The sequence below is a fragment of the Lagenorhynchus albirostris genome, chromosome 14 (genome assembly GCF_949774975.1).
Source record: "Lagenorhynchus albirostris chromosome 14, mLagAlb1.1, whole genome shotgun sequence".
Lineage (NCBI taxonomy): Eukaryota > Metazoa > Chordata > Mammalia > Artiodactyla > Delphinidae > Lagenorhynchus > Lagenorhynchus albirostris.
The window spans coordinates 2,507,461-2,521,115 of NC_083108.1; the positions used below are offsets into that span (position 1 = coordinate 2,507,461).

General features: G+C 46.3%; 1 protein-coding gene across 6 annotated transcripts in view; it reads right to left on the bottom strand.

The window, feature by feature from the left end:
- Positions 1–13,655, bottom strand: part of ZNF236 (zinc finger protein 236) — a 102,742-nt gene that overhangs the window by 16,971 nt on the left and 72,116 nt on the right. For all 6 annotated transcript variants that reach the window (XM_060170383.1, XM_060170386.1, XM_060170385.1 and 3 more), the window contains 6 exons: positions 11,885–11,988; positions 9,889–10,254; positions 8,973–9,118; positions 8,641–8,881; positions 8,064–8,243; positions 5,202–5,357 (listed from right to left, as the gene is read on the bottom strand). In XM_060170383.1, the coding sequence (XP_060026366.1) occupies positions 5,202–5,357; positions 8,064–8,243; positions 8,641–8,881; positions 8,973–9,118; positions 9,889–10,254; positions 11,885–11,988 (1,193 nt within the window). The remainder of the gene's footprint in view (positions 1–5,201; positions 5,358–8,063; positions 8,244–8,640; positions 8,882–8,972; positions 9,119–9,888; positions 10,255–11,884; positions 11,989–13,655) is intronic.

Consider the following 13,655-nt stretch of genomic DNA (forward strand, 5'->3'; position numbering starts at 1 on the left):
TCTGAAAGAGAAATTAAGGAAGCACTCCCATTTACCACTGCCACAAAAAGAATAAAATACCTAGGAATAAACCTACCCAAGGAGACAAAAGACCTGTATGCAGAAAACTATAGGACACTGATGAAAGAAATTAAAGATGATACAAATAGATGGAGAGATATACCATGTTCTTGGATGGGAAGAATCAACACTGTGAAAATGACTCTACTACCCAAAGCAATCTACAGATTCAATGCAATCCCTATCAAACTACCGATGGCATTTTTCACAGAACTAGAACAAAAAAACGCACAATTTGTATGGAAACACAAAAGACCCCGAGGAACCAAAGCAGTCTTGAGAAAGAAAAACGGAGCTGGAAGAATCAGGCTCCCTGACTTCAGAATATACTACAAAGCTACAGTAATCAAGAGAGTATGGCACTGGCACAAAAACAGAAATACAGATCAGTGGAACAGGATAGGAAGCCCAGAGATAAACCTACGCACATATGGTCACCTTATCTTTGATAAAGGAGGCAAGAATATACAATGGAGAAAAGACAGCCTCTTCAATAAGTGGTGCTGGGAAAACTGGACAGCTACATGTAAAAGAATGAAGTTAGAACACTCCTTAACACCACACACCCAAATAAACTTAAAATGGATTAAAGACCTAAACCTAAGGCCAGACACTATAAAACTCTTAGAGGAAAACATAGGCAGAACACTCTATGACATAAATCACAGCAAGATCCTTATTGACCCACCTCCTAGAGAAATGGAAATAAAAACAAAAATAAACAAATGGGACCTAATGAAACTTCAGAGTTTTTGCACAGCAAAGGAAACCATAAACAAGATCAAAAGGCAACCCTCAGAATGGGAGAAAATATTTGCAAATGAAGCAACTGACAAAGGACTAATCTCCAAAATTTACGAGCAGCTCATGTGCAGCTCAATATCAAAAAAACAAACAACCCAACCCAAAAAATGAGCAGAAGACCTAAACAGACATTTCTTCAAAGATATACAGATTGCCAACAAACACATGAAAAAATGCTCAACATCACTAATCATTAGAGAAATGCAAATCAAAACTATAATGAGGTACCACCTCACACCAGTCAGAATGGCCATCATGAAAAAATCTACAAACAGTATGGGGGTGTTCCTTAAAAAACTACAAATAGAACTACCATATGACCCAGCAATCCCACTACTGGGCATATACCCTGAGAAAACCATAATTGAAAAAAAGTCATGTACCACAATGTTCACTGCAGCTCTATTTAGCCAGGACATGGAAGCAACCTAAGTGTACATCGACAGATGAATGGATAAAGAAGATGTGGCACATATATACAATGGAATATTACTGAGCCATAAAAAGAAACGAAATTGAGTTATTTGTAGCGAGGTGGATGGACCTAGAGTCTGTCATACAGAGTGAAGTAAGTCAGCAAGAGAAAAAATACCGTATGCTAACACATATATATGGAATCTAACAAAAAAAAAAGAAAAAGGTTCTGAAGAACCTAGGGGCAGGACAGGAATAAAGATGCAGATGCAGATGCAGATGCAGAGAATGGACCTGAGGACACAGGGAGGAGGGAAGGGTAAGCTGGGACGAAGTGAGAGAGTGGCATGGACATATATACACTACCAAATGTAAAACAGAGAGCTAGTGGGAAGCAGCCGCATAGCACAGGGAGATCAGCTTGGTGCTTTGTGACCACCTAGAGGGGTGGGATAGGGAGGGTGGGAGGGAGACGCAAGAGGGAGGAGATATGGGGATATATGTATATGTACAGCTGACTCACTCTGTTATACAGCAGAAACTAACACACCATTGTAAAGCAATTATACTCCAATAAAGATGTTTAAACTAAATAAATAAATAAAGTATTCTAAAATCAAAAAAAAAAAAGACTCAGGTAAGAACAAAAAGACAATGTTAAATTCCTTAAAAAGCTGTGCTAAATTTCAAGCCTCTATTAATAATAACTTTCTGCCTCTGAAAGGGTACTTATAGAATACTTGCCCGTTTTCTAGGAAAACCCTTTGTCATGGGTGTTACCTGGATCGGATCTGGAAATGGCCTTCAAACCCATATCACACATCTGAACAAAAGCACATGCTTTCGTTCTGGATGTGAAATTCTGACTCATCGGGGCACATCGATTTATTTGTAAATCCCTAAATGGTAACAGCCTACTTCCAACTAAGGCGCAAAGAGCCCAAAAGCTGCCCTAGAAGCTGGCAGCCCACCACGTGCTGCTCACACAGAGAGTTAACGACGACAACCACGCGCACAGTCACCATGCTCGTCCCCTGCCCGTGAGACAATCACTCTGCATCTGTGGAGGCAGATGTACAAGGTGGAACACCTAATGTCTGACTCACAGAAGACAGATGCTTTCCACAGGTGATCAAGGGCCTGCAACATGACTTTCACCGGTGACACCGAAAGTTTGTATTTTGGTGCTCATCTCAGAAGAGGCATGTTTAATCTCAAAGTCACTTCAATTTCAGTTCTTATTGGTGTGGCCTGAAGCTCGGCCTAGGGCTGACTGATTCTAAGATATATGTTGCCCATTAAGATGCAATCTCTTGACAACAGGATATAGATGAAATCAGCCACTTAATTATAACTAGCACTAGTGGAATACGCAAACCTCTCTAAAAACATCTGCTTAGAGTCAAGGATCAAGTGGTTCAGCATATGGAGAATCTTTTCCTATATTCAGGATTATTCAAAGATGCCAAAGGTATTTGAGATCGTAATACAACTGAGTTGCTTATATAAAATTAATCCTGTATTTATAATAACTGATACTACATTATTAAACAAATGTTCTTTAGTTATGAGCACATCTTTTATTTTCTAATATCATGAAACTCCTGAAAAAAATTTTTTTACTAAGGTACCAAATTAAGCTAAAGTGGCGTCAAAAAAGAAGAGAGAAAAGTTCTCAGCTGGCTCTACAACAATAAGTCTTAAGAGAGAAAAAAAAATTAAATCAGAAGAAAGGGGCATGCGTGTTGTTTTTAAAGAAACATCAGTGTGTGGCATACAGGAGCCCTGTACACAACTGACCGCTCTTCCCCTGCCCGTGAGACCATCACCCTGTATCTGTGGAGGCAGATGTACAAGGTGGAACACCCACTGTCTGACTCACAGAAGACAGAGGTTTAAAGAAATACAGGTGGCCAAAACACAGCCCTCTGCGTCCCTGGGCCCTCCCTCCATCCCCTTCTCCATTCTGATCAGACATCACCAGCTTTAAGTAATCTGCTGTACCAGCGAACGCCCAGGGTCACCAAGTAGCGCAAAACACCCCCCCTCCATTTACAGGGAAACACCTAAAACTCTCCTTGTCTTTCCATCGATTTGCCCAGGACTCACTACAGACATGAAGCAGGGCTTTCAAGGAGATGTAAGATTCCACCACCTACAGCCAGTTTACTCCTCAGGGAAGCAGGAGGCGGGGAGAGCCTGACATCCCAGCATTCCAGGACATAGACCCCCACCAGAGCGTGACACCACTCATTCGGGCCAAACACAAGAGACACATCTTCATGTTGCAACACGCACTGCGCACCGCGCACCATGCAGGGTGGGAGAGGTGATCAGAACCCCAGAGGTGACAAGAAAGAACACAGTGTCTAGTCCTTTACAAAAAGACACAAACTAAGACTTTCAGGAAACAGCTGCAGAAACAAGTTTGCTATGTAACTTGAGTAGTACATGATATACTGTAGAAGTCTTACCTATTACAGGCTAAATTATAACCTGAAAGTACTAGCTTCCATAGCCAGTTAGAATATAAAACAAAATTCCCCTTAATTGCAAACAAAACCAAAAGACTCTCATTTCAAATTAATAAGTACAAGAATTCAGTTCTGGGATACAATTTTCTTAGAGCCCCAAAATTAAACAAGCAAACCGACGCAGGAGGGACAGAGTTAAGAGCAAAGTAGAGACAGGAACACACGGACAGCAGTGGTACAGTGGAAACGGTCATCGGCCAGAAGTCCAGATTTTGCATCTGCCCAGATCTGCCAACACGTGATTCCAACACGGCTCTTAACCAGCCGGGTGTCGGTTTACCCTTTAGCAAAGGGGAGGGGTGGACAGAAAGCCCCTCAGGGTCCTGAGTGGGACCTCACTGTGTGCAGCTGCGTCAGCTCGCCGCCTGCTTCAGTTCAGCAAGTCCCCACCCTGCAGCATCTGCAGATCCATCAAGCCCTCACTCACGGGGGAGAAATGCCCCCCCCACGGCCAGGGCTCCCGCCTCGGGAGGCCGCCCCGACCAGGTCAACCCCCCACCCGAGACGTGCTCGCTGGGCGCCCTTCTCCCCTTTATGTATCGCTACTGCCGTTAATCCTACACTGATTTACAGCTTCTTCAATAAACGTCTGCTCTGTTCGTTTCTAGGACCCAAAATGCAAGGGGACCGTAGTTGCCTTGCCCAACATGACACACCCAGATTTAGTATACTTCTTACCATACAGTATGCACCACAATCTTTCAGTGAATAGAAGAATTACTGGCTAAGAAAGCATTTCAATTAAGCACGGAAAAAAGTCTAGCTGGGGGTACAAACATATCTAAAGATTAAATTTTTTTTCTCAAAAAATGATATACAGAGTTGGAAAATAAAGAAGGCTAAGAAAGTAATGAAATCTCTACAAGGTAAGGCAAACAGGTATGGCATCCTCAACTGTTAACGTTTACTTATGAAGCTGTGACCTATTTTACTGGAGCTCTTTTATTTTTTATTAAAGTCTATACTTCAAAACCTTAGTAAGATGTCTTCTTTTAATTCTGCCATCCTACATTCAGCTGGTGCCCAAACATTCCCACCGCAGGGCACAAAGTAACAAGCCAGAGGCACTTTCAGCCTGGGTGACACAGGGACAGCTTTGTGACTTGCAGACATACACAATGCCTTGCATATTTGAATAAGATTATTTACCTTTGTTCTTTAGAAGGTGGAAACGACCTTAAAAGGTTAATAACACTCGAGACAGTTCTGTGTCCTAGAATTATACATAAGCCACTAATCATCACAGAATCACATCAAACGTATTAGAACGTGCAGTTGACACACTCATCATGCAAGAAGACAGGTGACTTCTCTCTGCTGACCAGGTGCAGAGCCCGATAACTATGAAACGTCATGAAGCCTCTCGTGGCTGGATCATTAGCTGCATACCTGAAGCGTTTAATGTTGCACTCTGTGAGAGAAGTTGATCATTGCTTATGGTCAAGGTGGCACCCGTAGATTGATTATTGATTGCAGGTGCTGACAATCTTATGCTTCCGTTCAGTTCACTACTTCCATTAGAACTGTGCTGAATAAGATCTTGACCTAAATAGAAATTAATACTGTGATATCTGAGAGTAACACATTAATTCACATACTGGCAAGTATGTTAAACATATAACATCCTTTTAAAAGTGAAAGCTATTTCATTTTTAATACTATTTAAAGAGAAAAAAAATTAAAATAAGACCATGAAATACATTTCCCAAAATGAAACTACCTGTTCACACTTTTTAAGCTATAAAGTTTTTAAGTGCGTCTTAAGAGTTCTACTTTAACCCAGCATTTAGGCACTTAGAGCTACACACTTTGTTGAATAAAACTTAAACTGAATTGGAAATACTTCCAAACATGGTGGACTCCCAGCTGCAGCACCGAGGGGCACGAGGGAGGGTACCAAGGCCTCCCTTGCGGCAGCAGTGGCCGCTACAGGTCTCCTGCGGGAGGGTCACTGCCCCACGGCGCTCTGGACGCGCACAGCAGGCTCAAGCACGCCGTGATGTACTCCCACCGAGAGACATGGGCTTCTGTCAGCTTCATTAGCTTGTAACCTTTACATTAGAGCATAATTGTATAATGTAATCAGATAGTATGGAAACAGAGGAACATGAAAATTAAAAACCCGAGCTGTTTCAATGAAAACCAAAAGACAAAAGGATGCTGCACTCAGCTTCATAATCACCGACACCCTCATGCCACACTAGAGAAACAGAACTGGGGAATGAGTCTGTGCAAGAGGGGTGGAAGTGTGGGCAAAATAAAACGTGCAGAACTCCTACCAGCAGAGCAGACCCATTTTCAAAGACCTGCGGATAAATGCTCAAAATCGTGTAGGCATCGTTTTTCTGACTCTCTGCTTGACGTGGCTTTCTATTAATAACTAAAGACATCAGGTAAGAGCACTTTTACTTACACGACAACTGGGGGAGACTGAGGACCCTCCTCGCCTTTTACCCAATGTTTAACTTCTTTCCCAAACAGCTTAGGAATTGCTAAAGGTCTGTACACCTTAACTGAAGTAGTATTTGCATTCTAGCATTCGTAAGCATTTATAATTCTGTGCATTCATGGAAAACAGAACATTTGACAAAATAACCAAACATTTCTATAGCACAGCTAGATGCTCTCCACAGGTGACCAGAAATGAAAAGTTTTTCTAGACTTCTCAGAATGCGACACGAAAATGTTGAGTTAGTATTCCCCACAGCCAATTCTCATTACACACAATAATGAGAAGTAAAGGAATAGGAAATCTTAAGCCCAGAGTTTGGGCAACCCTTATTTCATCAACTGACAAAGATTTCTCCTAGGATAACCCTTTTAAGCTTTTTTTTTTTAAATTGCAGTTATATTCACCTAATACACTAAAAATTAACAATAAAATAACTAAATGATCAATAATAGGAAAACATAGGAGAAACAGAAGTACAAGCCACAAAAACACATTTGCCGAACTATATGTTATGTGTTTTTTATATAGGACTAGCACAACCCCTCAGATATTGAGATTATGCAAAAAAAGTTAATTCGATCAACAAAACAGCTTTCTGAAAATAACTCTTCCATGTTTCCAACATTAAAATTCAAATATATATATATATATATATATATATACACACACACATATATTAAATAAAAAAGAAGAGAGTTAGTGAATTAGATAAAATTCAGAGTTAATTTCTGCTGCCTGCTAGCACCTAAACACCACTGCGTGTCACTGAGAAGCAAAGCTCCATCCAGGAACAGTTCCTCAAACTCTCACGTAAACTGAAAGGAATAGACGCCCCTCAAGAAAGCAAGCTTTTGGTTTTCTTCTCAATAACTACTCTTTCTTTTCCAATAATGATTTTTGCAGAAATCTCAGGCAACAGAGGTAATAACTACACTGACCGCTCACACGGCTATCAGCCCAGTATTCCAGCCACTGCCATACTGTGTCTCCAGGGAGGTTATTTTGACCCCAGCAAAATGTTTTTCTTTTCTTTTTTTTTTTTCTTTAAAACACAACAATCTCTTAAGGTTGTTATGACACTTAAATGAGTTAATATTTGTCAAAGTTACTAGAACAGGACCTGGTGCACTGTAAGGGTCAAAAAATTGTTGCTAAATTTAAGAACCACTCAGTTAGCATGAAGAGCTCATAGCTAAGAGTCATGTGGGCAAAGCGCACCTGTAAAATATGCTCCAGGCTAACTAAGATGAGAACACACTGTGAGAACTGATGCTCTATAAGGGGAAGAGCTGACCGTGAACGTCACAGGCCTGGAACAGGGAGCACATCAGCTGGTGACTCACATGGAGGATGAGCTTGCCAACCTCGGTGGCCTGGGCTGCCACAGGGTGTCTTCCACCCACTTATCTAGTTCTACCATAATTTTTTACATAATCTGAGAAGAATTCTGAAAAGGTCAGGGGGGTAGGTATCTGTAATCTCCTAGTGTAACCACTTATACCGATTCAACTCCTTTAGCTCAAAGGAGCATGGTAAGAATTATGAAGCCATGGTTTTCTGCTCTTGGTTAAACAAAATATATCTGACAAAGCTACCTGGCTCAAACTGGACGTGCCGTGAGGAACCACCACGTTTAATCCCTGGTATCAGATGGGAGCTGCAGGATGACCATTCTCACATAAATTACGAACACTTCCTGAGGCACTGGATTTAGGCAAAGCTCAGTCTTACAGGAAAAAGATACAAAAAAGAGTTACCTAAACTGCAGGTGAAAGGATTTAAAAAATTTTAAGACTAACCGGAGATGGTCAGGGTGATTTCCTGCGGCGACCCCGAGGACGGCGCAGCGGTGGGCCCGGCAGCCTGCGCCAGCACCTGGCTCAGGCTCGAGTTGTTAATGGTCAGGGTGATCTCATGGGGGCCACTGGAGGTGGACACCAGGCCTTGTGATGTCATCACCTGAGAGAGGTCTTGCGTGCCTGGTCATCGTTATAAAACAGAACGAAGCTGGGCTTAAAAAAATAATCATTTCCTCCTTGTTCATATTAAAATATTTTAGTGCAACTGTTACTTTAAAAAGAGAAGGATTCAAAATACAGTAGCAGTCATCTCTAATTCCTTAATCTGAAATCATTTAAAAACAAACAAAAAGCCTTATGAGGAAATAGGAAGCCGGTTCCATGAATGCAATCTCTGTGCATATACTGACTAAACATCATTTATCGTCAGAAAAGCTTACTTTATTCTTAGGACATTTATTCGTTAAGCTTTATAAAGAGAAGGGCACAGCACCCCGGTGTCCCCAAACCCAATGTGTGATGTCAGCAGCGAGCCGCAACTGCAGCTGTCGCAGCCAACCAAAGCGGCGGCCCTCACCACTGCTGCTGCTGGCCAGCACGGAGTCCTGCTCCGAGAGCGGGCCTATGGTCAGGTTGGCAGACGTCACCGTGGGCTGCAAGGACAGGCCTGAGATGGGCTGGAGGACCACGCTGGCCGGGACTGTACTGTCTGGTGTCTGAAGGGAGCTGTGCTGCGGGGCCAGGCCGGGCTCCACGGTCGGCTGTGGAGCAAGCAGGTTACCCTGCTGTAGCGTCTGCTGCAGGACGCTTGGGTCAATCTGAAAGCACAGAGGTTGTTGTGATGGAAATTTCACGCTGAGTGTGACTCAGACCCTCTGAAAGCACAGAAAAGCCTGGTGGGCGTCGCACCTGTAGCGTGATATTATTAATGCTGGAAGCGTCGATCCCAGAGATTTGAACACTGGGTGCAACCAGGTTAGCCGCCAACTGTAACTGTATGCCCTCGAGGGTGGCCAGGCTTCCGTCTGTCAGAGACACCGTCCAGTCGCCGCCAGCTGCAGAGGAAGAATAGGAATGACTGCGTACCAGACACTTTCTCAAACAGGAAAAACGCACTGGGTTCCTAAATACAGAAGTTCTAAACACATACCGACATGACCTAGTTAACAAATACTAATATTTACTTTACACAGGCACATACATATCTAATTTAATCATCACAAAACAAACCTTGTGAAATAGAAAATAATATTATCCATTTTAAACACATCAGGAAACTAGGCTCAAAGAGATCACACTGATCAGCCCAAGATTTAAAACAATGCTATTATTTTGTCTTATTATGCTTTAATTGCACCATGGGTCATGAAACTGAAAGAAAGCCACTTAAGATGTCCAGTAGCTACTAACAGTTGCTACGTTATTTGTGAGTGCACAAAAAACCCAACTGACTAAAATTTAATGCTTTTCAAATACTGTGTGACCCAAGAGCAATTGGATAACTCGTATATGAGAAGCAAGGTTCACGGGTAGCTATAAATTACGTCTCGCTATTAAGTTTGTGAGAATACTAAAAAAGAAACAGGTTTAAGCCCATCAAACTAAACAAAGAGCTGAAGCCTGAAATGCAGAAGTGACGTTAGAAAGAATGGGAAACGGAAAGGCAGCTGCGTCTGGAAGTCAGGACTTCAACCTCCCGCGACCTCGCGGGAAACCCTCAGGAAGGGCAGTGTCCTGAGGCTGAAGGTCGCGCCCCCCACCCCACCCCACCCCCCCTGCCCCTGTCCCGGCGTCCACAGCCCTGGTGCCTGTCAGCCCTACTCACCGGACACGGAGGCGGGAAGGACGGCCTGGCCCAGCAGGCCCTGCTGCAGCAGACTCTGGTCCAGCTGCCCCGCCAGCACGGGGCTGTTCATGATGAACACGCTGGGGTCAGAGGAGGGCGGAGGCGGCGCGCTCACGGGCTGCGGCCCTTCCGGCGGCCCCCGGGGCCCAGGCTTCCTGGCTTTCTTAGGGTCCGGTTTGTAGTGAAACTGCATGTGAGTCTTCCTCCGCCCAGACGTGCGGAAACGCAGCTCACAGTGGGGACACTTGAACGGCTTTGCTCCTGTGTGCAGACGCATGTGGACCTTCAGGCTCCCCTTGGTGGAGAAGGCGTTGCTGCAGACATGGCAGCTGAAGAGCTTCTGACCTGGGAGAAGAAGCCGTGCGTCAGCGGGCTGGCCGGGTCGCCCCCGTTGGCCAGCGGCCTGGCTGCCACCACGCTGCGTCCACCATCCCCCACGCTCCCCGGGGCCCCTCGCTCCGGAGGGCCGGTGGCTGGAAAACTTAAAAGTAAGCGAAGTTCACTGTCGAGGATCCGAATTCAGTCTTTCCACGACACGGAGGCACACCAAGCCCTGCCGGAAGCGGGGACCCGCCCTGCATCTCGGGCTCCACTCCCTGATTTTACGAAGCGTGAGCTCACGCCTCACCAGTCTTCTCCGCTGACAAAGGGGCGCCCGAGCCGCCGGCACAGGTGGAAGCCGCCCGGCAGACTGCGCTCCGGGCGCACGTGCCCAGCTCCTGGGGCACCAAGTCCTCTAACACACGCTGCGGGGCGAAGAAGGCCCAGCAGGCCGGGCTGGGCGCGGCAGCAGGGCCCCGGGACTGGCGGCACCTGCTCCCCTCGCGCTGCTCGGGCCGCAGAAGTCAGCTGAGGGGGGCCCTGGAAGGTGTCTTCCCAGAGATTCTCTTCCTAGTCCTGATGCCCGGGAGCCCACACGGAGGCTTGGTGCGCAGGAGACGTCCTTAGGGTGGCCAGCACCTGCCGCGTGAGCTACCACGCGAGACCCGGGACACAAAGCCACTAAGCGGGTCCCTCCTGACCCTCGGCAGCGCCCAGGGCTGCAGGGGAGGGTCAAGCACAGATCCTAAGGAAACAACAGAAGAACTGTCCGTAGAATAGGCAGCTGAAGGACTTCGTGTATCTGTTTACCTAATTCCACACACGAACCCATCAGAAAAGAATCACAGGACTTTACGCCTATGTGTGAAATTCCACTTGTACTCCCTTGGTCAATTCTGCTCACGGCCAAAACTTCAGAGTGCAAATTGGTGTGACAGTCACAATCCTACGCGTCCTCAGACGCTAACGTTTACTCCGTGTTTACCAGGTGCTACTTCTACTTTTCTGGGCAATTTAAACCGGGGGGTGGGGGGAGGGTGCTCGTGTTTGCCCCATTTTCTACATGACGGATGGGCGGGTCAGAGAAGTGGCTCACAAGTGAGGACAGACTCCAACCGGGCAGAGGCCCAGGGCCGCCTTCTCACCCACGAGGGCGCACCGTGCACAGTCAAGAAGCGAAGGTTGAGCACGTTTTACTTAGGATGATTAACCTTCAGTTCCTCACATAAGATGAAGAAAATGGCCATGAAATTTGGACGTTAATTGTTTTCCTTTATCAGATTTTCCCCCCACAGAAACAGAATTGCTACCTGGTAAGTGTAATCAGATTTGTGAAATCCCCAGTTTTCACAAAATTTCAACAAACTGAAACTCTGGCCTGAATGAGACTAAGAGGTAATCTTTCTAACACAGGTATTTAACTCTGAGTAAGACAACTTACAACGCCACATCTGAGACCTAGATCCTTTCCTTTGGTGTCAGAGATCACTTTCTCCATGTTGGGAATCACAAATCTTCTATATTCATTTCTTCATGGTTCCTGATTTTTAAGCTTTGTTTCATCTTGAAAGTATGTGTGCAAAAAAAATACATAGGAACAAGTATAAAATGCCGTCGGAAGGCATCTACCAACAGTGCAGGTGTTTGCTCTTACCTGTGTGAGTCTTCACGTGGCAGTCCAGGGTAGATTTAACAGTGAAACTCTTCCCACATTCATCGCATTTATATGGCTTTTCTCCAGTGTGGATTCGAACATGCCTAGCCAGAAAGCATTTGCAATTAAGTGTCTTTCTTTTTAACTTTATACGCATTTACAAACAACTTCATGATTTAAAATTTATAGCTATCCATATAAATAAAAATTACGCGTGACTATGTACTGAATAAATTTAGCAAAACAAAACTTTTAAGCTTCACTCTATATAAATAATACCATAAACAAATCCGCAAGACAACAAAGTAATCTGCAAGACCAACGAAAACAAGGCTAACTTTCCTGAAAACCAAAGAGAATCTTACAAATCAGCAGTAAGACAAGAAATATCACAGTAGAAAAACAGGCAACACACAGGCAGCGTAGAGAAGAAACACACGCACCCAAATGCCACATGAAAAGGTATTCCCCAGCCTCAGAATTTAAAAGGAGCAAGTTAAAATGACAAGCCATCCCTTTCCCATCTGTCTGATGATGACCCACTGTCGGCTGGGTGGCCTAGGAGCAGGTGTTCAGAGGCTGGGGGATGTAAACGGCACAGCCCTCGGAGGCCAGTGGGTGTGTCCATCAGCACTGACCCCGGGCACCCACACAGGTGCACACAGAACACAGGACAGTGGGGCTGGCCTAGTGATTCCACACTGAAAACTAGGCAGTCATCAACAGGGGTCTGGGATGCCCACACGACAGAACAAGACGTCGCCGTGAAGGATGAAAGAGGTCGGCGGGTACTGACAAAGCTGTCTGAGACCCCACAATATGTAACAATTAAACCGAGACCAGAATTGCATAAGTTAATGCTGACGTATGAGTAGACATTGCTGAAAAAACGCACAGAAGAAACTGCTAATAGCGCTTGTCTCTGGGGAGGGGAAGGCTCTCCCTTCATAGCCTCCTCCGCTGTTTTCGGTCCTGGCTCGCTTCACCAGGACGCCTGTCCAGTACGCAGTGCGGGCAGCTGAGCCTCGCACGATTGTCAAATGAAGGATAGAGGAGAAGGCAGGCCGGCTGCCAGGCCGCAGCAGGCTTCTCGCTTCCAGGGGCACCTGCCGCCTCGCCCCCTCACGGGGGTGCAGGGTCAGCAGTCCCGCCTCCGGGGCGCACCTCCGGGCCCAGCTGGCTGCTCGTCAGCACCACCCGCCGGCCACGCGCTGCAGGCCTTCTCAGCAGCGCGACGATGCCCACGGGGCTGCCCAGCACGACGCCCTCGTCCGCGATTCACACCCCTGCCTCCCGCTGGGGCCCTGCCCCGCCCCGCACCCCGCATGTTGCTCCCTTGCGGCCACCGCCCGGTCCTCTCCGTAGCTGAGGGTTCCAGCGTTTCACTCCCGGCCTCGGAGTCACGCTGTCATCTTCTTAGCTCGTGCCTCCTCCCCACCCGCCGGGACACGACGCCATCTCGGCTCCGCGCCCGAGCTTGGCCCGGCCTTGCCCACTGCCCCTCGCCCGCCTACCCGTCCCTCTCTCACTGGCACGCGCCCCTCCTGCCCGGCAGGAGTACAAGGGCAGGGGCTACCGGCTGCGCTCACGCGACGGGCACTTCCAGCCTAGCAGCTTCTGGGCAGCCTGTCTGCCCTCCCGTCACATGCAGGGCTCTGTGCGACAGAGAGGGACACGAAGACGCCTCTTTGGTTTTCTGAAGCAGCCGGCTCTCTTATTACCCGTCTTGAAATCCCGACAGCTCCTCCGTTCAATCACCCTCTACCTTTTA